The sequence below is a fragment of the Oreochromis niloticus genome, linkage group LG14, assembly GCF_001858045.2.
Source record: "Oreochromis niloticus isolate F11D_XX linkage group LG14, O_niloticus_UMD_NMBU, whole genome shotgun sequence".
NCBI lineage: Eukaryota > Metazoa > Chordata > Actinopteri > Cichliformes > Cichlidae > Oreochromis > Oreochromis niloticus.
Genome location: NC_031979.2, coordinates 17,494,886 through 17,516,062, shown reverse-complemented (window position 1 = coordinate 17,516,062; position 21,177 = coordinate 17,494,886). Strand labels below are relative to the sequence as shown.

General features: G+C 43.4%; 1 protein-coding gene across 1 annotated transcript; it reads right to left on the bottom strand.

The window, feature by feature from the left end:
• Positions 1–5,722: 5,722 nt before the first annotated feature.
• Positions 5,723–12,104, bottom strand: LOC106097788 (uncharacterized). The gene is made up of 3 exons (XM_019367268.1): positions 10,145–12,104; positions 6,013–10,025; positions 5,723–5,817 (listed from the first exon to the last, which is right to left on the bottom strand). Exons 1-2 carry the CDS (start codon positions 12,102–12,104, stop codon positions 6,256–6,258), a joined length of 5,730 nt encoding a protein of 1,909 aa, XP_019222813.1. The 3' UTR covers positions 5,723–5,817; positions 6,013–6,255.
• Between the last annotated feature and the right edge of the window lie 9,073 nt (positions 12,105–21,177).

The following is a 21,177-nucleotide window of genomic DNA, read 5'->3' as shown; positions in this document are numbered from 1 at the left end:
CAGCTAACATTAGCAATGTTAGATAACTGTTATCTGACAAATAACAATTCCTGCTATGTACATAATAGCATTAGTGCTATATCAGTGGTGCTATAATAATTCATGTTAGCAATGTCAGCTAGCTATTATCTGACAAATAACATGGCTTGTTATACAGACAACAGCACAACCAATAGCAAAAAAAAAAGCATCAGCACTAGCAAACAGGCTACTAGCTATCGAGCAGCTACCAGACTGCAACTTTAAGCTTTCACAATATATAAACATATGAGTACAGCTATTAAAAAGGGGACATTGGACAAAAAAAACAAAACTGTGTTGTACTTGGTTCTAAATATGTTTTTAGCCTGAATTTGGGAATTTTACCATGAATATCTTTCTTGATCCAAGTGGCCATTCCAGGAGCTGTCATTTTTTTTTTAGCATTTTCACATTGTGTCTGCTGCTCCGCTCCTCTTATTGTGCAATATGTCCAGTTCAGAGACTTCTAATGGAAAAAAATCCACCAGAAACTGAACGCAAGAGGATTACCAAATCTAGCAGATAAATAATTGAAAGTGAAAGGAAAAGACATTTACAATAGTTCCATGACCTAAGTATAATCATGTGAGTTAAATCAGTGGAAAGGGAAAATAATTCATTCCTTTCCTTTAAACTGTGCTCATTCTGCATACAAAACCAACAGCCCCCCAAAGCCTTACAACATTCCCCTCGTGGACTATGTAAAATGTGTGTCAGGGCCTTAGAAGTGTGGCCAAGGCAAACACCTGGCACAGTTCAGTGATCTGCTACATTTCACCATCTACCACAGAAATATGCACACGGGGAGTTCATACAGACATAAACTCAGTCTGTGTGCAGTCACAGCTTCTGCCAGCATGTGTGCATATTAACACACGGACCAGATGCTGCTAAATGCAGAAACATTTAAACGCACACGCGTGTTCAGTCGCATACACGCGCTCAAGCAAACAGTCGCTATAACACAAGTGAAATGTGGGCTCAAGCGCCTTTTCTGTTTTTGTCTCTCTCCCTGGTGGTGTGTCATGTTTCGGGGGATAATAGGTGTCACAGTGAGACCCCTTTGGTCTCAGCGCTCTGGGGGGACTCTAATGGCACACACACATTCAACCATGTGAGCACAAGCAGCTCATTCTCTGGACCATGGGAACCACAGATGACTCGCCACTGCTCTCATCTTTCTCTACCTCTACCAGTTCTTTCTTTTTTCCATCCCCTCACTTTCTCTTTTTTCTCCTTTTTGCTTTTATCCTGCTCACACAGTCATCCGCCCCATTTATAAACCACATTTGTGTTATTAACTGTAAGAGCTCCCTGTCTACTTCTTTTGATAAGTTTTTGTTTCTAATCTTAAGTTTCTTTCAACACTGTTAAATATAGAAACTATCGGGTCACCGCAGGATGAATGTGAATAATCCCTGAGCTATTTGCTTAGATCTGGGAATCCTACAGCAACAGAGAAGATCATAAAACTAAAAATGTACGAGGAAATGAAAATGAATGATAAAGTACTTACTGTTGTAACAGATTACATATAAACTTCCTGGATCAACTTAAGAACAATCATTTGAAATTGAAGCATTACTGCGGATAAATGTGAGCAGTCTACAAGAAAATATCAAAATATCAAATCGCTTTGCTGATTGAAACTTTGCAGTGCAGTTCACTTCAAAGATTTGTAGAGATGAACTGTATGCAATCGGATACAATTAATCGCTTTGTATTATTTATTTGAAGCAAACCAGCTGAAACACCATTCAAATGTACTGGAAAAACTGCCATAGTGACTTAACACATGATCAGACGCACTGTCCAAGATTTGGTCCCAATTCAACAGCACGTTTGGTCTAGCTCAAACTTTACAATTACACTATACACCAAAATTAAAATGAGCCAAAGCACAATTTCTCATTAGAGTTCTAAGCTGGTGGAGAGTTGTTACTTTATGCTGAGTGTCACTGATCGGTGCTGCTTGTTGCTAAGCAAAGCTAATTAGCACTTTGCTTTAACTTATGGTAGTTGTTTACAGACACTGTTTTGCTGTGCAGTGGCATTGCTGTGGATTAAATATTTTGCTAAAGTGCTGGGTATAGTCAGCCTGTGTTATTGTATCATCACATGTCCCTAGATTTAGCAATGACACCACATCCATGATTAGTTACGATAATTCATTAATTATTTGACACCACATCTTACCCACTTTGTAAACTGGAATTATCTTTGATTGTTATGCCAGTAATATATATAGTTATAACATCTATTTGATGCATCTCCTGTGAAATTTTGAAATATCTGAAAGTGAGACTGAAGTGAGGTAAGCTTTTTTATATTTGAGTAACAGTATATACAGTGATGGGGAGCAATAGCATGCATATTTCTCTAATGTGAAGGATTTTCCCTTCAACACCATAAAGAGCTTTAATCACAGGATTTTTTCTTTAGCAGCTGCCGTTCAGGATGACAGACACTTGATAAACTGCTATGACCTACACCAGTATTAGCTTTCATGTATTATATTACTTATCCTCCCTCTTGTCCTTTCTAATGTGACAGGCAAAGTGACAACTACTCAAAGCCACAAGGCAGGGAGAGAGGGTGGATGACAGAATGAATTAAAGGGAGGAGGGGGAATATGCCTCCAGGTAATGTGTGGGAGGCTCCTGTCTTTTCTCCTCCATCTCCTTTATCTACTCACTCTCACCCAGGCTTGAATAGTGCGCTTCGTGTGAACATTTTAAGCTTGTTTTTATATAAATTTGTTTATGTATAAAGGTATTAGTCATTACTTACATTTTCCTGTATCTTAGTGAAATATTAGCCAATAAAAGCATCTGATCTTTCACACCTCCCAGGCACTTTGGTTAGGTGAGCATTGGGCCTCAGCCAAAAGTGGGATTACAACACCCCAAACAACCTCATCTTACTTCTGCTGTCACTTAGCTGAATCCATGGCCAGACAAGATTCCTCCTGTATGTCTTTCTTGACAATACTTGCATTTTGTTAAGACATAATTAAAAAAAAAAAAGCCTGTCTGTCGTATTACTTGGAACATTTGATTTTGTTTTGGAGGCAGAGGAAAAGCACCAAACTTTTTTCTTACTTTGAAGAGACAAATATTATTCAGAAACAAAAAATGGCAGTAGAGTGACAGAGTGACAAAGATGTATCAAAAAATATGAGTGAAGCAAGAAAATGTGAAAATTTTAAATGTACCTCTGAAACATTTTTTGTCCCAAAATAACCTTTTCTATGAAAATGATCTATGCGAAGCATTAAGCATTTATATCAACATATCTTTGAATAGGGGTTTTAATATTACACAGCTAATTTGTTTATTGGTTGATTTTGATCCTTTTTCTTTTATATAGGTATAAAAAATTGCTGTAATTCCTAAAAAGTTAGTGCAAAGTTTTTGTTAACTCCCTTCAATCAAAGCTTAAAGTTGATACTTTAATCACATTTTGATTCCTGATTCAAAACCTACTGTTGTGGTGTAGTATTATTATATAAATACTCATGGACCTAACTATACAACTTGGATTGGACTGACTTAGTACCACGTATCAAACTGCACTGTTTGTATTGTGTGAGCGTGTGTGTGAGTGTTCTTCCTGGCAACAGTTGTTGCATGTGCTAAACAGACAAGGTTGTAATTTTATAACCCTGTGTCTTTGAATCTAACCACTGATGTGTGGCGAGACGTGTTCACACTTCTACCCTTAAATGCTCTCACTCCACGGCCAGATCATTATGACTTCATGCTGGAAACTCATCCAAAGGTTGCATAGAAATACAAGATGCTAAACATTTGGCACGGCAACATTCCTCGGCTTTAAAAATCAAGTATGTATATATATATATATATATATATACTGCAAAGCTTAGGTAATCACCATTTTCTGTTACTAAAAGCCTGATTTTTTTTTTACATGTTTTTAAAACACCCCTGCACTGTACTTTAAAGTAAACAGGCAGCGAACAAGTCATTGTTGTGTCATGCCTTTAAAAAAAAAGAGGCAGTTGTACATCACCAACACCTGGCGGAAGCGAACAGACATGAGATACGTGAGTCGACGATCTTTTCAAAGTGGAGGTTATAATTTATAACTTGACACATTGTGTTTGAACACAGAACAAGAATGATGATTTTATGCCTCGCTTCTTAGCCAACACTGATTTTATTTTTAACTCGTCTCTATGGAAGCTAAGGTAATATTTTTTTAACATTCGTTGCCCTGAATTGCTCCAGATAGCCCAGAGATTAGAGGACAAAACCCTTTTAAAGTCAGCAGGCACCACTCCTACTGCAACCATGACATCAGTCAAGGCAACCATGACTTTACTTGTTTTTTGGCTTCCACAGACATGAATGTATGTGTACACTCAGCAATGTTCCAAGGAGAATTGTGTAGTCTGGATTTTCAATCGCTGTCTCATCACACCGCTACTTTTAAGAGGCTCCCAGGCTTTAGTGCATGTGTATAAATGCAGTTTTTTTCTCCATTTCACTTAGCCGGACAGTACTAATTCTTACCACAACACCATCAATACTCGAAATTATAAAGAAACAAACAAATGTACATTTTTGTTGCAGTTGTAATTTATCATGCACATGTACAGACCCGTCTTAAGTTTGTCAGTAAACATCTAAATGATTCAGAGAATGTTTGGGAGAAAGTGCTGTGGGTCAGAGTGTGACCCAAAGAACCCGTCCTCACAGTCAAGCAAGGAAGTGGAAACATTATGCTTCAAGACTGTTTTTCTACTAAGGGTATCGGATGACTTCACCAAATTAAGTGTCCAATTATGGGGTCGTGTGCCATAAAATCTTGGACGCGAACTTCGTTCAGCCAGAACACTGAAAATGGGACGTGGATGGGTCTTCCAGCATGACAACGACCCAAAATACAAAGAAAAGTCACACAATGAAGTCATGGAGTGGCTTAGCCAGTCACCAAAACACAATGTTATGAAAAATTTGTGGAGGGAGCTAAAGCTGCAAGCCAAGAAACTAAAGGATTTAAAGAGTTTCGGTTAAGAGGAGTGGGCCAAAATCCCTCCTGAGGTGTGTGAGAACCTTGTGACATCTACAAGAAATGTCTTATGGCTGTGCTTGACAACAAAGGTTTCTCTTGCTTTAGGATCAAATGCTTATTTCATTCACTAACATGCAAATCAATTGTTTTTTTAATTCTTGGTTGATACATCTCTCTCTCTCTCTCTCCGTTAAAATGAAGCTACTATAAAAACTAGAGTCATTTCTTTGTAAGTGAGCAAACTTATGAATTCAACAGGAGATCAAATCAGTTTTTCCCCACCCACCACACATAAATGCACAGCATGCTGTCATCTCAGTCAGCTGCTGCACAACCTGTCCTCTTTCACGTGCACACATAAGTACCCGAAAGCAAGTCAGTTTGAGTACAAACGGAGAAAGAAACACAAGAAAGAAGATAGAAGAAATCTAAGAATCAAAAGGTGCTCGCACGTAAGTAGGGTCAGAGTGGCAGTTAAAGTTGTAATCTCAGGTTTTGGTCACTCTGGTCTTCTTAAAAGCACCACAGTGTAATCGAAAGGTCAGCCATTCTGTTCTTCTTTTATTTGTCCTTATCCACTGTCACATCCTTCTCACTCCTCTCATCCATTTGAATCCCCCTGTGCACTGTCTCCACCTAACTTATCTCAAAGTAAGTAGTTTGTCATGGGCTAAGTTTCCATTCAGCTTAAACACTCCCAAAAAAACTCCAGGACACAAACAGTTCAATTCCAGGAGGTTTACTGGGCATTTTGTGAAACTGTAAACACAATACAATGAAATATATGAAATATGAAATGTATTATCAATGCGATAAACTCAAAGCATCTGGCTAATTATCACAGCTTGCCAGCCTAGCCGCATAGCTTATATGAGACACAACAAAGCTAACTGAATAACAGACAACAGTTCAAAACGCTTCGCCGCTTAATTGTACAAAATGAATTATACTCACAGACTTTGCCTTAGCAGAGGGAAAAAGGATTAAACCTGTAACTGTGGAGCTGACGGCTGCGTGAGCCCACATACCAATATCCAGAGCCACACGGTAAATTTACTTCCTGACTCCCAGCGTGCACTGCTTCCATGTTGTCATGGTTACGAAAATAAACAAGTCACTCTAAACTGTGATAACAAGGTAGAAAACACATTTCTGGAGGCATAACACTCCCCGCTTGGGGTCTTTAAAGAGCCCACATTAATTGGCAGAATCAGACTTTGGAGAAAGAAGCAGAACTACTTCTGTAATGGGACGAGAGAATCCTCTCCTATCTCCATCCTTGACGACTTCCACTTCGACTTTCCGGACCAATCCATCCTTCCCTGGAAAGGTTTTCGTGATGATGCCCACGGGCCACTCATTTCTCTCTGCCTGATTATCTTTTAGGAGAACTATGTCCCCTTCTTGAAGGCTCGGCTGTTTCCCTTGCCACTTGTGCCGAAGTTGCAGCGTTTTGAGGTATTCATGCCTCCACCTGTTCCAAAACATGTCTGCTAAGCCCTGAACTTGTTTCCACTCCTCTCTGAAGAGATCTGCTTCCTCGAACTTGCCTGACGGTAGAGGAGGCGTGGGACCTGTTTTGAGAGTCAGGAGCATTGCTGGTGTGAGAATGCAGGGCGACTCCGGATCTGATGACACTGGGATGATCGGCCTTGCGTTCATAATTGCAGCTACCTCGGCCATAAGCGTGGTCAGAACCTCATGTGTCAGGCGAGACTTTCTCTGTTCAAGCAGCATGCAGTCCAAGATACGGCGGGCGATGCCGATCATTCTCTCCCATGCGCCACCCATATGGGACGCATGGGGTGGGTTAAACACCCAGGTGCAGCTCTGTTTGTTGAGGTACTTCTCCACACTGTCAAAACCTGGATTTGTCTTGTCCATCTCCAGCTCACGGGAGGCGCCGACAAAGTTAGTTCCGCAGTCCGAGCGTATCTGCTTCGCGGGGCCCCTGACCGCAAAGAATCTCCTCAAGGCATTGATAAAGCTGCTAGCACTCATGGCTTCAATCACCTCAATGTGCACTGCCCTGGAACACATACACGAGAACATCACCGCCCATCGCTTGGAGTTCGAGACTCCTCCTCTTGTGCGGCGTGAAACGACGTCCCATGGTCCAAAGACATCGACACCTACGTAGGTGAAGGGAGGTGCTACTTGTAGCCGTTCTGCCGGCAGGGCTGCCATCTGTTGATGTTCGGCCTTCCCTCTCAGTTTCCTACAAGTGATACATCTGTAAAGCAGACTGCTGATACAGCGTTTGGCTCCCACGAGCCAAAACCCTGCAGCCCGAATGGCACCCTCAGTAAGATGTCTCCCTTGGTGTTTTACTGCTTCGTGATAGTGGGACACAAGCAGAGTGGCGAGGTGATGCCGGCCAGGAATGATGATGGGATGAGTCTCGTTCATGCCTAAGCCTGACTGCTCGATCCGACCTCCTACCCTAAGTAGTCGATCCTGGTCCATAATGGGGTGCAATCTCCACAAGCTGCTAGAAGATGGTATGTTGATTCCCGAGTTGATGCACTTGAGCTCTTCTGCGTAGCACTCACCCTGGACACTCTTTACAATGCACACTTCGGCTCTCAGCAGCTCCTCTTCTGTAGGACGACAAATGTGCCAGCCTCGACATTCGTTCTGCGTCGAGCGAGCAAAGGAGCTAGCTACGTGGATCAAATGTGCGATGGCTGCACGGAGTGTGCTGAACTTGGAGAAGCGTTCAAAGCGTTGAGGGCGTACCACACCTTTGGTGACATGGGTGAGTTTCGTCGTCACCTGTGGACGCACTTCGGCATCGATGTCGGGGTCGACAAGATTGTACGTCTCTTGAAGCTCGGATGGATGCCCTGATGCGTCGCAGAGAAAGGCTGGTCCTTTGAGCCATGGTGTGCTGCTGAGCAGGGCTGATGCTACAGTTCTTGACCCAACGTCAGCTGGGTTGAGATGCGTTGGGACGTACTTCCACTGGCCGGGACAAGGTGACTGAAGGATTCGTTGGACCCTGTTGTGTACGTAGACATAAAATCTCCTTGACTGGTTGTAGATGTATCCCAGTACAACTTTGCTATCTGTGTAGTAGGTGATGTTGTCAAACGTTGTGTCCATCTCTGCAACTATCATCTCAGCGATCTCGACAGCGAGCACGGCGGCGCAAAGTTCAAGTCTAGGGATAGTTAAGCCAGGTTGGGGAGCCAACTTTGCCTTCCCAAAGACAAAGCCAATCTCAGTCTGTCCCTGCTTGCTAGTTACCCTGATGTAGGCTACGGCTGCTATTGCTTTGACCGATGCGTCGGCGAAGACACAGAGTTCTCTCCTTAGGGCACCTGTGGTGGAGAGGGACGTATAAGGGCGTGGTATTTGGAGCCCCTCCAGGTCTTGGAGTGACTGTTTCCATCTAGTCCACTCAATCTCCATGTCTTTGGGGAGAGGTGCGTCCCAATCCTCCGCTTGCATGGTGAGTTCTCTGAGTATCAGTCTTCCATTAACTGTGATGGGTGCGAGAAACCCTAGGGGGTCGTAGAGGCTGTTCACGGTTGAGAGTACCCCTCTGCGGGTGAACGGCTTCTGATCGATCTCGATCTGAAACGTGAAGGTGTCCGTGCGCATGTTCCAGAACAGTCCCAGGCTACGCTGGATAGGCAGATCATCAATGAAGAGATCTAGGCCATTGAAATCCTGAGAGTGATCCTGGGGGGGGAATGCTCTGATGACTGCAGACCGATTTGATGCAATCTTGTGCAGCCTGAGGTTAGAAGCCGCAAGCATCTTCTGCGCTCGTTGGAGAACTGCGATGCCTTCTTCCTCTGTGCTGAAGGACTTTAAGGCATCGTCGACATAGAAATCGCGGTCGATGAATCTCCTGGCATCACTGCCGTAGTCGGCCTCTGCTGCCTTAGCCGCCCGCCGCAAGCAATACACTGCGACTGCAGGCGAGGGGCTGTTACCAAAAAGATGAACCCGCATCCTGTAATCCACGATGTCGGAGGTAGGGTCGTTGTCTCTATACCACAGGAAACGGAGAAAATCCCGGTGGTCCTCTTTCACGATGAAGCAGTGGAACATGTGTTCGATGTCGGCAGTGATTGCAACCTGTTCCTTCCTAAACCTCATAAGAACACCTAGTAGGCTGTTATTAAGATCGGGACCAGTGAGTAAAACATCATTGAGCGATACTCCCTCATAAGATGCACTGCTGTCGAAGACCACGCGGATCTTGTCTGGCTTCCGAGGGTGATACACACCGAACAGGGGCAAGTACCAACACTCCTGTCCAGGTTGCATGGGAGGGGCAGCTTCTGCGTGCGCCTTAATGAGCATCTTCTCCATAAACTCTAGGAAGTCAGCTTTCATCCGTGGTCGTTTTTCCAGTGAGCGCCGAAGTGAGACGAGGCGTTCGAGAGCCTGTTTCCTGTTGTTGGGGAGTCGCCGTCTCGGTGACCTAAACGGCAAAGGTGCGACCCAACTGTTGGAGCTGTCCTGGCAACACTCGGCTTCCATTATTCTCAGAAACTCTAGATCTTCCATGGATGGAGCAAGTTTGTGGTCGTTGGGAGTGCGAGCGAAGACAGTTTGCCCCAAATTGTCTCCAATTAGCATCGTCGAGGTTAGCGCTGGATGATGTTGATAGTCACGTGCTTGTCCAAACACCTCTGTCACTTTGATCTGGTTGTTACATGGCTGGAGATGACTTGTACGACCGTTTCCTAGAACGGCTGTTTTGTAACTTCTCACCTCCGGTGGTCTGTGAGCACCTCCGAGGCACACATCCCCGACAATGACCCACCCCAGGTCAAGCCTTTGGGCGAAGGGAGCATCTCCTGGGCCACTTATCTGCTCTCGGACCTTGTGGACCCGTAAGATATCTCTGCCCAGTAAGAGAAGAATGTTGGCGTCTGGGTCCGGAGGTGGTATCTTGTCAGCGATGCATTTTAGGTGGGCATGATGGTAGGCTGCACCGGGGTAGGAATCTCCGCACGGACATTAGGGATTTGGTTGCACTCGAGGAGTGTAGGCAGAGAAATACTCAATTTCTCATCCAATGGCTCTACGGTGTAGCCGCTGGCTCTCCTCCCCGATGTCTCCGTACGTCCCGCGCAGGTCTTTAGTGTGTATGAGTACGAGCGCCCAGAGATCTTGAAGGCTTCGAAGAACTCTGACCGCGCGAGGGAGCGGTTACTCTGCTCATCCAATATAGCGTACATTCTCTTGGATTCCCCTCTGCGTCCGTTTGGGAACACCCTGACGAGGCAGATCTTAGCACACGCTCTGGCACTCAGACCTTCCCCACATACCTGTGTGCACGTTGACTTGACCTCCTGGTTATCCGCTTTGTCCTCCTCCCCGCTATCCTCTGAGGTGGAAGGGAACGACTTGGATTTCCAGGTAGGTGGGTGGGGGTGAAGGGCTGTCACGTGAGCGGCGCTCCCACACTCAGTACATGTTATCTCGGCTGTGCAGTTCTTTGCAAGATGGTCTGTTGACGAGCAACAGCGAAAGCAGACGTAGTGTTCTTTCAAAAGCTGTTTGCGATCATCTAGGCTCTTCTCACGGAAACCTCTGCATTTCCTCAGAGGATGGGGCTTTTTGTGCAGGGGGCAATGTTTATTCGGGTCGATACGTTCCCTGCTTTCTTTAGACTCAGACTTGGCAGTGCCTGAGACCTGTGTCTTGTGGGCGTGAACGGACGTCTTCGTGGGCCTCTCCCATTTATTCCTTCTCTCGGCTGGAGGACTTGGCATGAAGAGGTTGAAACTTGGGTCCGTACGTGCTTTCGCCTCGGTGCGGATGAAGTTCACCAACACGGAGAAAGGTGGGAAGCTGACGAAATGTTCTTGTTTGTATCTCGTCCCGTGGTATAGCCACTTTTCTTGTATGCTGTATGGAAGTTTCTCGATGATGGGCTTAATTCCTCTGGAGGTATCCAAGTACGACATGCCTGCGAGGTAGCCATCTTCCTTGGCGGCTTGTAGCTCTGACAACAGGTCGGCTAGATCCCGGAGCCTCCGTGGATCCTTTGTTGTGAGCTTTGGAAAGCTTTCTAATTTGCTGAACAGAGCTTGTTCGACGGCTTCTGGCGAGCCATATACTTCGTCGAGGCGCCCCCATGCCGAGCACAGTCCAGTAGTTGGATTCCTAATGTTGACCGCTTTTATTCTTCTTACCTGTTCTGCTGACTCTTTTCCCAGGTGTTTGGTTAGGAGGTCGAGTTCTTCTGCGGCAGACAGGTCTAGATTGGCAATGGCGTTCTGGAACGATGTTTTCCAGGCCCAGTAATTTATTGGCTGGTCGTCATATGTGGTGAGACCTGAAGTCACCAAGTGGTTGCGAGCAAGATATTTGATGAGGCCGGTGGTTGTAGAATGGTCGTGGTCACCTCTGTAAAGCGTCCCATGAACGGGCTGGTGCGCAGGAGACGTGAAATCCTGCCTGGGGTTCTGCTGCGGAAGTGTTCCGCTAAATTGGGGAGTTGGAGGGGGGTAGAAGGGCGACTTAAAGCTCTGACGTAACGGTGCATCGCTTTTCCAAGGGCCCTGAAGAGCTTGGTGTGGCGTAATAGCAGCAGAAGCAGCAGCTTGGGTCTGACCCGCGTTATGCGGGTGGGTGGCTGGTTGAGAAGGTGGAAGGTTATCTTCTGTAGCCGATAGACCCTTGTTGCGTAGGCTGGCCTGCTCGGAGATAAAGGCAGCGACGCGCTGGTCTTTGATAGACTGGGAGACCGGGCTGTTAACTTCGCTGCGTACTTCGAGACCCATATCTTGTAAACCAGCTACTAGGGAGTTCGCCTCTGCAACGGCGGCATCCCTTTCCTTTTCGTCGATTAATGCGTCAAGGCTGGCTTGAATACGTGCTTGCTCCACTTTAAGCTCGATTTCCCTTTTTGAATGTGCCGCTCTAGCTTGCGCGGCTTCAGCCTTTGCTTTTGCCATGGCGATGGCTATGCTGATTTTTGAGCCAGACGATGTACCAGATGAGCGACTGCTCCTTGAGCGCACACACTCTGACTGGTTGTCTCCATTTCCTTTGTCAGCATTGCTACGTTGTGACATTGCGTGTCGTTGGGTCTCCAGTATCGGGAGAGGAAGGCTGTGGCGAAGTTCTCCAAAAGCTGTAGTGGAAGCCGCTTATCTCTTGGTATTGAGTAGCTCCGTATGGTGGCGATCCTCGTATGCCCTGTTAGCTGCGTTGCAGTCTTTTCACTGTCATGGGCTAAGTTTCCATTCAGCTTAAACACTCCCAAAAAAACTCCAGGACACAAACAGTTCAATTCCAGGAGGTTTACTGGGCATTTTGTGAAACTGTAAACACAATACAATGAAATATATGAAATATGAAATGTATTATCAATGCGATAAACTCAAAGCATCTGGCTAATTATCACAGCTTGCCAGCCTAGCCGCATAGCTTATATGAGACACAACAAAGCTAACTGAATAACAGACAACAGTTCAAAACGCTTCGCCGCTTAATTGTACAAAATGAATTATACTCACAGACTTTGCCTTAGCAGAGGGAAAAAGGATTAAACCTGTAACTGTGGAGCTGACGGCTGCGTGAGCCCACATACCAATATCCAGAGCCACACGGTAAATTTACTTCCTGACTCCCAGCGTGCACTGCTTCCATGTTGTCATGGTTACGAAAATAAACAAGTCACTCTAAACTGTGATAACAAGGTAGAAAACACATTTCTGGAGGCATAACATAGTTTGTCTTCTCTCCAGGAGGTACAGTGAGGAACATTAAATTGTAAGGGTTACCCCACACTTTCTTTCTCCTGTTAAGAAAAAAAAGAGGCCCCCACCCACCCCCACTCTCCCTTTGCTGTGTATTTAAATCCCTTCATGTCAGTGCTTCAATAATCCTCTCCCATAGCTTCACCTCAAACAGGACCATGACCTGCTGACCTGCCCACTGACCCCTCAACAGACCACCTCCCCCGAATGTTGCCACAGTGTGGGCTGAGGATTAGCTGCTAGGGAAACAGTAGCCACTCTTATCCTCATGCTTTTGTTTTTCTTAGATCTTGAGAGTTGCAGCGACTATTTGAAAATGCAATTTGAAAGGCAAAACTTTGAGTTATGGGGAAAGGAATGTTTGTATAAGCGTGTGTGTGTGTGTGTGTGTGTGTGTGTGTGTGTGTGTGTGCGTATTTGTGCGTGGGATAGGGGAGTATGGAGTGGTAACCTATATGACCCCTGGATTCCTGTAGACTCACTAGAAGCCTAATCACTCCCAGCAGAAATAATTGGGACACTAATACACCCTGCGTGCTCACACACAGTGAGCTATTTCGACTCTGTGATAAAGTGTTTCTCATTTGGGCATGCACACAAACTCACACACATAGAGGATGAATTAGATAAAGACAGACTGACCCTGAACTCTTCTGTATTAACTATCTAAGTTTTAGCTTTTATCCACTGAGAAAAAGGCAGGGAGAGAAGAAACATCCATATTTTCCATCATATTTCTCTGATAAACTTAGATGAATGTTGTTTTGTATATAAGAATGATTTGCTCTTCTGTGCTGCAGACTGGTCGGAAAAATTTTCTTCTAAAATTATATTCCCAAAATATTATTTTCAGCCAGGATTACTATAGTCAAAAGACCATTTTTGTTTCCACTGGCAGTAAGTCATATTTACTTATATGGCTGTTCTTCCACAAACAGTACAGATCAGGCATCAGTGACACTGATTAAGATAAACACAGCTTGAAAACACTTGAAAACACCCTGACCCTAAAATCCTGGGTGGGTACTGGCGGGTAGCAAACATGCATATCAACTTTAGGCAGGCTAAAACAGTGTTAATGGTCAGTCAGATATATGGAAGGCTATCCGCTGAGCCATCATCTCATATGGGATAGGTCATGCAATCAAGCTCACCCCACAATCCTATCTGCACTAACTTTATGTCCATTTTTCTGGAAGGAAAAGGCTTCCACACAGATAGTGTGTGGAGGTGGGGGCGGAGTTACTAGACAGAAGCTAGCAGAACAGTCTCAACAGACACGGAGCACTTCTTGGATTTAAATTGTTTTGGTTTGAGGTGCTCTTTGGATGGATATAGGTTTAATAATCAAAGAACTCCGAAGCGCTCTCATTTTGAATATGGTTCAAAATGCCTTTGGACTCCAAACTTTCCTCCTTTGGTGGAGCACCACTGGTGGAATATTCCACTCTTAGCTAGAGGATTGTTATTATTGGAACACCACTAGAAAAGATCTAGTGTTTTCAGGAACTGTGTTTAACTCCTGGATGAAAGCTTGTACACCGAAACGCATTGGAGTTTTCGAGGTCAAACATGACCATAAAGGCTTTTTGAATAATGTTTGAAAAGAGAGCACCTTGGAGTTCTGAACGGTTCGTCATATAAATTAAGATGTCAAAATAGGAGTCAAACATCATCCCTGCACATCATCGTAAACACACATATATTTACATTTATTTAAATTGTGTTTTTGGAAATGTCTTGTATTTAGTACATTGCATGAAAATACCAGGCAGATCAGTGCAGGCTCATCTGGTTAGTTTGCAGTATTGTGGTAAAGTTTACAGTAATGCACTATAATAGACTGGTTGCATGTAGGGTGCTGTTGATAGATTATATTAAGAGTAGCAGGCATCATTTTTTTTAAAGTATTGATTATGATAAGGTTATTTCACCCATTTTATCTTTTATAGTAGCTTTATACTCTCTAAAGATTAGAAATCCTCCATATATTTTGTGTAACATCAGCTCATTCCTTCTTTTAAAGAGCAGTGAATATTTGAGTAGCAGCACAAGTCAACTGATAACAGTCTGTACACAAAGAAAAATCTGCTGGCGATTACCAAATAAATTATGTGACTTACTTCTAAGTGAGTCTTTTCCACATACTGCGCTGTTACACCTGATTTTAGCATTTCCTCGTCTCTGACCCGAATCCCACTTAAACCCCCTATTAAGTGCTGTCAGAGTGTTTGACAACACACACTAAGAAACTCACAAATAAAACTGACTACCCACAAATCATCCAAGCTTCTTGCTTCCAGTTATGAGTTTATGCAAACAAAAACCTATACTCACACATGAAGGGCACACACTGTTTAAACAAAGCTCTGTTTTATGTTTTATGGCCGATGACATCATTAGACGTGTGTAAAGCAGCTATCAGTCTGTCTTGACAGACAGAAAAATGTATTAACTGATGAGGAATATGGTATAAATGTAATGTTTTAGAAGAAAAAACAAAACACAAATACATTCTTCTGTCACCAGCCGGGAAAATTTCTCTCACATCGTCTATTTTGTGGCAGAACAAGTGGAAAGAGGAAGAAGAAAGTGCAAGGGGTCAAAAGATTATATCTGGTCAGTGGCAGGAGTGAAAGGTTAAAGCTAGAATGCTTCCTGTCAACAAAGAGTCAGTGGAGCGATGTTATCAGCCAACATAAAACCATGTATATTTATTTATGCATAACTTGCTTTCCCTTATGTTTAAAAGTATGACACTTAAAAGTAATAGACATACCAAAAGAAAAACCTGCAGTGTCAAAAACAACAAACCGTTGTCGTCTTTGTTCCTGATTTGGGTAAAATAGAAAGATAAACTGTAATCAATACCCTTACCCAACCTCTCTCTGTAAATCTGTTCTCTCCTTGGGTTTACCACAGGCCTGGCACTACTTAGCTGTGGTATGAGGGAGTATACAGGCAGTCACAATGGAAACTAGCGTTAGTAACCTAATAGGGTAGTTTTAGTTTTCTGTATGAGACCCTAAAGTCTCAAAATAAGAACCATAATGTCACAGTAGATTTGTTATGAAAATAATATTGTAGTTTAACCCACATATAGATTTAATAGAGATTTGGTAACATATAGTGATTACACAGTGAGCACAGTTCTGGACCTGGATTCTCTGTGAATAACAGTGACATGATATCTGTCCAGGAGCTCAAAACCCCCCCAAACCATGTGGATTAAACGTGTGATAATCATCCCATGTTTTAAAAAGTGAACAAAAACTCAAATGTCCTACGTTCCGTGTACTGTGTGTGGGGCTTTTTTTAATAGTTTGTAACCGGATCTGCCTTTTTTTCCACTCACCCATGAGAAAACAAACCGATTCCCCTGAAATAAAGTGGCAGACAACCAGTGAGGCCTTACAAGGAAGAGTTCAGTTCAACAGAAAAACTAAAAAAACTGAGAAAATGCCTCACTGACAAGCGGTTAAAGAAAAAGAAAAGAGGAAGGTGTGGAGAAGACAAGGAACAGAAAAAAAGAGATGATGATGGAAAAAAAGAGTTTCTTTTTCCTTGAACAAATTCACTTCTCTCATCCTCTTAGGGATCAGTCAACTATTTGATAGATCAGTTTGGCATTAAAGCAGAGCAGTGTACGCTAATCAGAGATATGTCATCTGTACAAATGATAGAGGGGGTGAGCAGGTCAATAAGAGAAAGGTAAGGTAGCAGTGATATCTCTTAATTCCAAATACATTGTGCTATGACTAGTTTGCCAGTGATTTTCGACACTCATGCTGTATATTCCCTTTTGTTCGTAAGGTTGTGGTAAATTAAAGTGGAGTCATGCATGACATAATGGTTTCACATAATTAGGTTAGATGGGTTTCCCCTCTGAAGCTTAATGTGAATATCAATCTTAATTTCCTCTGATAGAAAGCATCAGAAGTTCAATATGAAAACACATTAAGAAAGCATTATGTAACACATTGTGACATATTAGGGCTTTTGTTTGTCTGGTGTCCCTGAGGAAGATTCTTCGAAATCTTAACAGGTTTTCAGAAGAATGACTCTAACTATTGAGTGAAGAAGCCTGATTATCAATCGCACGCGACATGATGAAGTGAAAAAGTGAGAGAGGACTGGGGAGGTACACATGAACCAGTTAAAGCCTCTCTGGGATGTGGGTCCCTTTGTCATCAAACACGTGTAATGTCAGCTGAACAAGAGGCCTAAGTAATCAACTCAGAGGTAGGTGTCCCCGTCTGTACCCTCTGATCTAGCCCCAGTAAGCGAGTGCAGGGAATTACTGGATTAACATGACAAAGACGTGCTGTGATCCTCAAAGAAAGACCAGATAGGAAAGTAGTAATCCTCAAACAGCTCACATTAAACCAGCCTGTGCTTCTTAAGCGATGCCACGTTTGCATTATCATTACATCTGCGTCATTTTGAGTTTAAATGTGGGCATCTGAGCAGTCGATGACTACAACAAAACTCTGTCCCACCACTTTTTATTCTTTATCTTTTCCACAGTATTTATACGGCCGGTGCAAATGGATGACAACATCACCGCAAATACAGCAGCGTTATCTAAGTGGCTAATGTTCAGCTCGTTCCTTTGCCAGGTAATAAAATATCCAATAAAAAGCAGTGAAGCTGAGGACTTGTCTTCACATGGCCTCAAACAGGGCAAGTGAAGCATCAAGCAGCATGATGAAGTTCGATGAAGGACAGTTATTTGTAAATACGCTGTTGTTCACGTTCATGTTGCCTTGACAACAGAAACTGTAAGAGGAGTTACTACATGATGACTCGGTGCCAGCATGTGATTTAAGGCTGCACAGGGAAAACCAGTTTAATGTTTTTCAAACCATCATTGAGGGGATGGTTTTATATTTCTAAGATTAGCTGCATTTGTCAGCGATCACATGCTTACAAAGCACATAGCTAACCAGGTGGACCCATCACACTTGTTGTAGTCTGCATCGGTGTAATGCACAGTTACTTTTCTGGAAAGGTGCACATCAGGCGCTGATGTAGACTGCAGGTTAAGGTTTATGGTTCTGGCATGGCAGCAGTGTAGATTTAACCTAACACTACAAATCAAGCTTTAAGGCCACTGGAAATGTGTGGGCCAAGGTCCCACATTCTTTTTCATTTTCATTGTATTTGTAACTCCCTTTATGAGGTATCTTGGTGAATAAACACCAGGCATGAGAACGCACTAGCAGTCGTACAACTTCTTGACATTGCAGCAGCGTGATCCTGTTTCAACATAATAAGACAGGCTGGAATGGTATGACCTTTTTTTTGAAGGGGTGACAAGTTGAGATAGAAATATCGGACTGAAAGAAAATAGGAAGAGAGGGAGAGAGTGGAAATGAGCAAGGGAGCAAGAGATGACAGAAAGTGAGGCAGAGGTCTGTTTTTATTGGACTGTTTCTGGAAGCTACAAATGTTCCCTCAACTTTACAGGGGAAAAAGTTCTCCCACAAAGATTTTTTTTTTTAGTGTGTGAAGAGAAGAGAAGAGAAGAGAAGAGAAGAGAAGAGAAGAGAAGAGAAGCTAAACAAATGAGATGTTAATTTAAATGAGACACGCTCATAGGCCAGTTTGCCATTGTACTTCCGAAAGCTGAGACAGAATGTTTGTTATGTCATGGAAATTAGCGGTAGTCCAGCACATGTCTCTCCAAGCACCGATTTGTTACCATAACAATAGATCCATTTGGTTAAACATTTCATTATTTAACTTTTTCCATGTTACGATGCTGGGTGGCCAATGAATATAGATGCCATCTTGGAAGCAGATGGTAGAAGTAAACAACACGGTCTGTGGACCAAGGTAGAGAAATAAAATGTGTGTGAAGAGCTACCAGTGACTTAGTAATTTTGTTGTCCAACATCTATCCTCTTCTGTTTTTTATCTCCTTTGTTGCAAATAGCATACACACAGCTTTTCTCATCCCCCATCAAAGGTCAGGGGACGAGTGTGTTTTTCTACATTTTCCCTTTCTCCTCTTTTCAGCTCTTTCAGTCATTTCTCCAAAAGGTGAGCTCCTCAGGGGACAGGTGTGTCCCCCTCCATCTCCCCAATCTTCCTATTTGCCCCTCCCTGGCACCAGGGGACAGGTGTGGGATGTACTGGCCTTGCAGCGACCTCCGTAGTCCGGGGTCTCCTCCCCCCACCATTCCTCATTCTTTTCTTCCTGTGCGTCCTGCCTTCCACCTGCTCTGACCCCACCTGCCTCTGAGGAGAACGTTTATATCTCGGAGGGGGTAAACAAAGTGAGACAGCAGGAGAGATGATTAGGCTAAAAGATTAGGAATGAGAAGAATTGTGGAGGGGGAGGTTGGAAGACAGGACAAATGCAGAGAAGTCACACATCTCCTGGAGTGAATACTGAGAGTGCGAGTGAATAACAGAGCAAAGAGTCAGAAAGAGTGAGACAGACATGTGATACGCCACAGCCCACCAGTTTTCTTTGTTCTTTCCCTCCAGCGACTGACAGACAGGACAATAGCACTGGGCACTGCTCCTTCTCGAGCTCTCTTTTGCTCCTCCACGCTCTTTCTCCGCATTCTCCTCACCCATCTCTCTGTTCCATTCATGCGTGGCTTGTACTGTCGTGCATAGCGTTAGATCTGAAAAAAAAAAAAAAGCCAACAAAACCTAATAATCATGTGTTTTGGTAGCATGTGCTTAGATGACTCTCACATTAAGTTTCCACCATTATCTCAGTGCCCCGGGAAAACATAAAGACAAAAATGGGAAACGTGGTGAAAAAAAAAAGAACCGCGTCTATGGAGCGCTGTGAGAGTAAAAATACATTTTAGGGAAGAAGAAATAGGAAAAATGTCCCTGAAATTTCCCACACTTTCCCCAACCAGTAATGCCCACATGGTATTTAATGTGCATTCTTGATCCATATAAAAAAACATCTTTTTTGTGGGGTATTGAAGGAAAATGTTTTTTTTTTCCAAATATAACAAACACTGAAAATTACAACCAAGATCAATCGGTAAAAATAGGCATGTCTCTTGTTCCTAATAAAAATGTTCTATTCTGCATATAGTGTTAATATCAAGGAACAAAAAGTTACATTGAATTCAATTCAATTAAATGTTATTTACATAGAGCCAAATCACAACAGCAGTCACCTCAAGGTGCTTTGTATTGTAAGGTAAAGACCCTGCAGTTATACAGAACCAGGCCCATCTACCACGACTGGCTGGGGGTGAGGACAAATAGTGTTTCATTAAACTATAATTCAATTCAATTCAATTTTATTTATATAGCGCCAAATCACAACAAAAGTCGCCTCAAGAGTCGCCTTTCAGACAGTCAGTCAGTCACTGAAAGGAACGTGAATGTGCAGATTCACTTTTCCCTGATTTACAATCTGTCAGTAAATTTGCATGTGATTGAATTTCATCTGCAGTAAAGCCAGTCTGAAAATCAGTGAGGATTCTTTGTAATTAGTGGAAGAGCAAATTCAATAACAGCAGTTTCCCTTAAAAAAATGTACAAAAAGACACTGAGCAGCAGCAGCAGTTGTTTTGATTTTCACAGTGTCTTGAGTAAACATCCTCTCATTCCACTTCTGAGTGTTATGAAAGTCCAGACCGATGTCTTTCACATGGCCTGACAAACACGTTCATTCGAATCTTTCAGAAACATTTCTACTCTGTTTTTGTATTTTTCCTCTTTTTTCTGTCCCTTTGCTTTTTACTTACTCTCTGTCTGAACTCTTCACCCCAGGGCTGCACTTCTGACTCTGTCTCAGCTTTACTTGCCTACCTGGCTCGCACAAAGACTCATTCACACACTCGTACACCTGCCCTGTATTCAAACACACACCCGCACATATGAGCATGTAGCAGAAATCTGCTTCTTTGTTGCTTTTATTGATGGTGGACAGACATTAAGGGATGTAAAAGTCATTTAAATATGGCGCTGAAGATATAGAGAATATGTATGCTTTAAAATGAAATGTGGTGGAAACAGATCTTTAAATACAGAGCAGGGAATAGGGAGTGGAAAGTATGGTAAGGCCTCCGTTCCACACTAAGACTCCTGAGACCTATCCATTGTCCGGCTGACATCCTCTTTGTGTGTGTGTGTGTGTGTGTGTGTGTGTGTGTGTGTGTGTGTGCGTAACAGGATGTCCCTGACATATCTGAAAAGCAACTTCACCCCCCCCCTTTCCAAACTCTGCACGCCCATTCCTGTGCATTGTTTCCTACCGAGGAGCAAGAGGCAGAGAGAGGGATATCATGCATCTAAGTGTGTCTGTGTGAGCGAGTGTCAGCAGGAGAAAGAAACAAAGCAAGGTAATAAAAAGGTGGATGCAAAAAGGAGACGGAGCAACTGTGCACATGGGAGATGCTGT

Coding starts and splice junctions, on each gene's coding strand:
- LOC106097788 (XM_019367268.1), bottom strand. CDS start 12,104: ATGTCACAACGTAGCAATGCTGACAAAGGAAATGGAGACAACCAGTCA. Junction 10,026..10,144: donor ACTAAAGACCTGCGCGGGAC/GTACGGAGACAT, acceptor GTCCGTGCGGAG/ATTCCTACCCCGGTGCAGCC.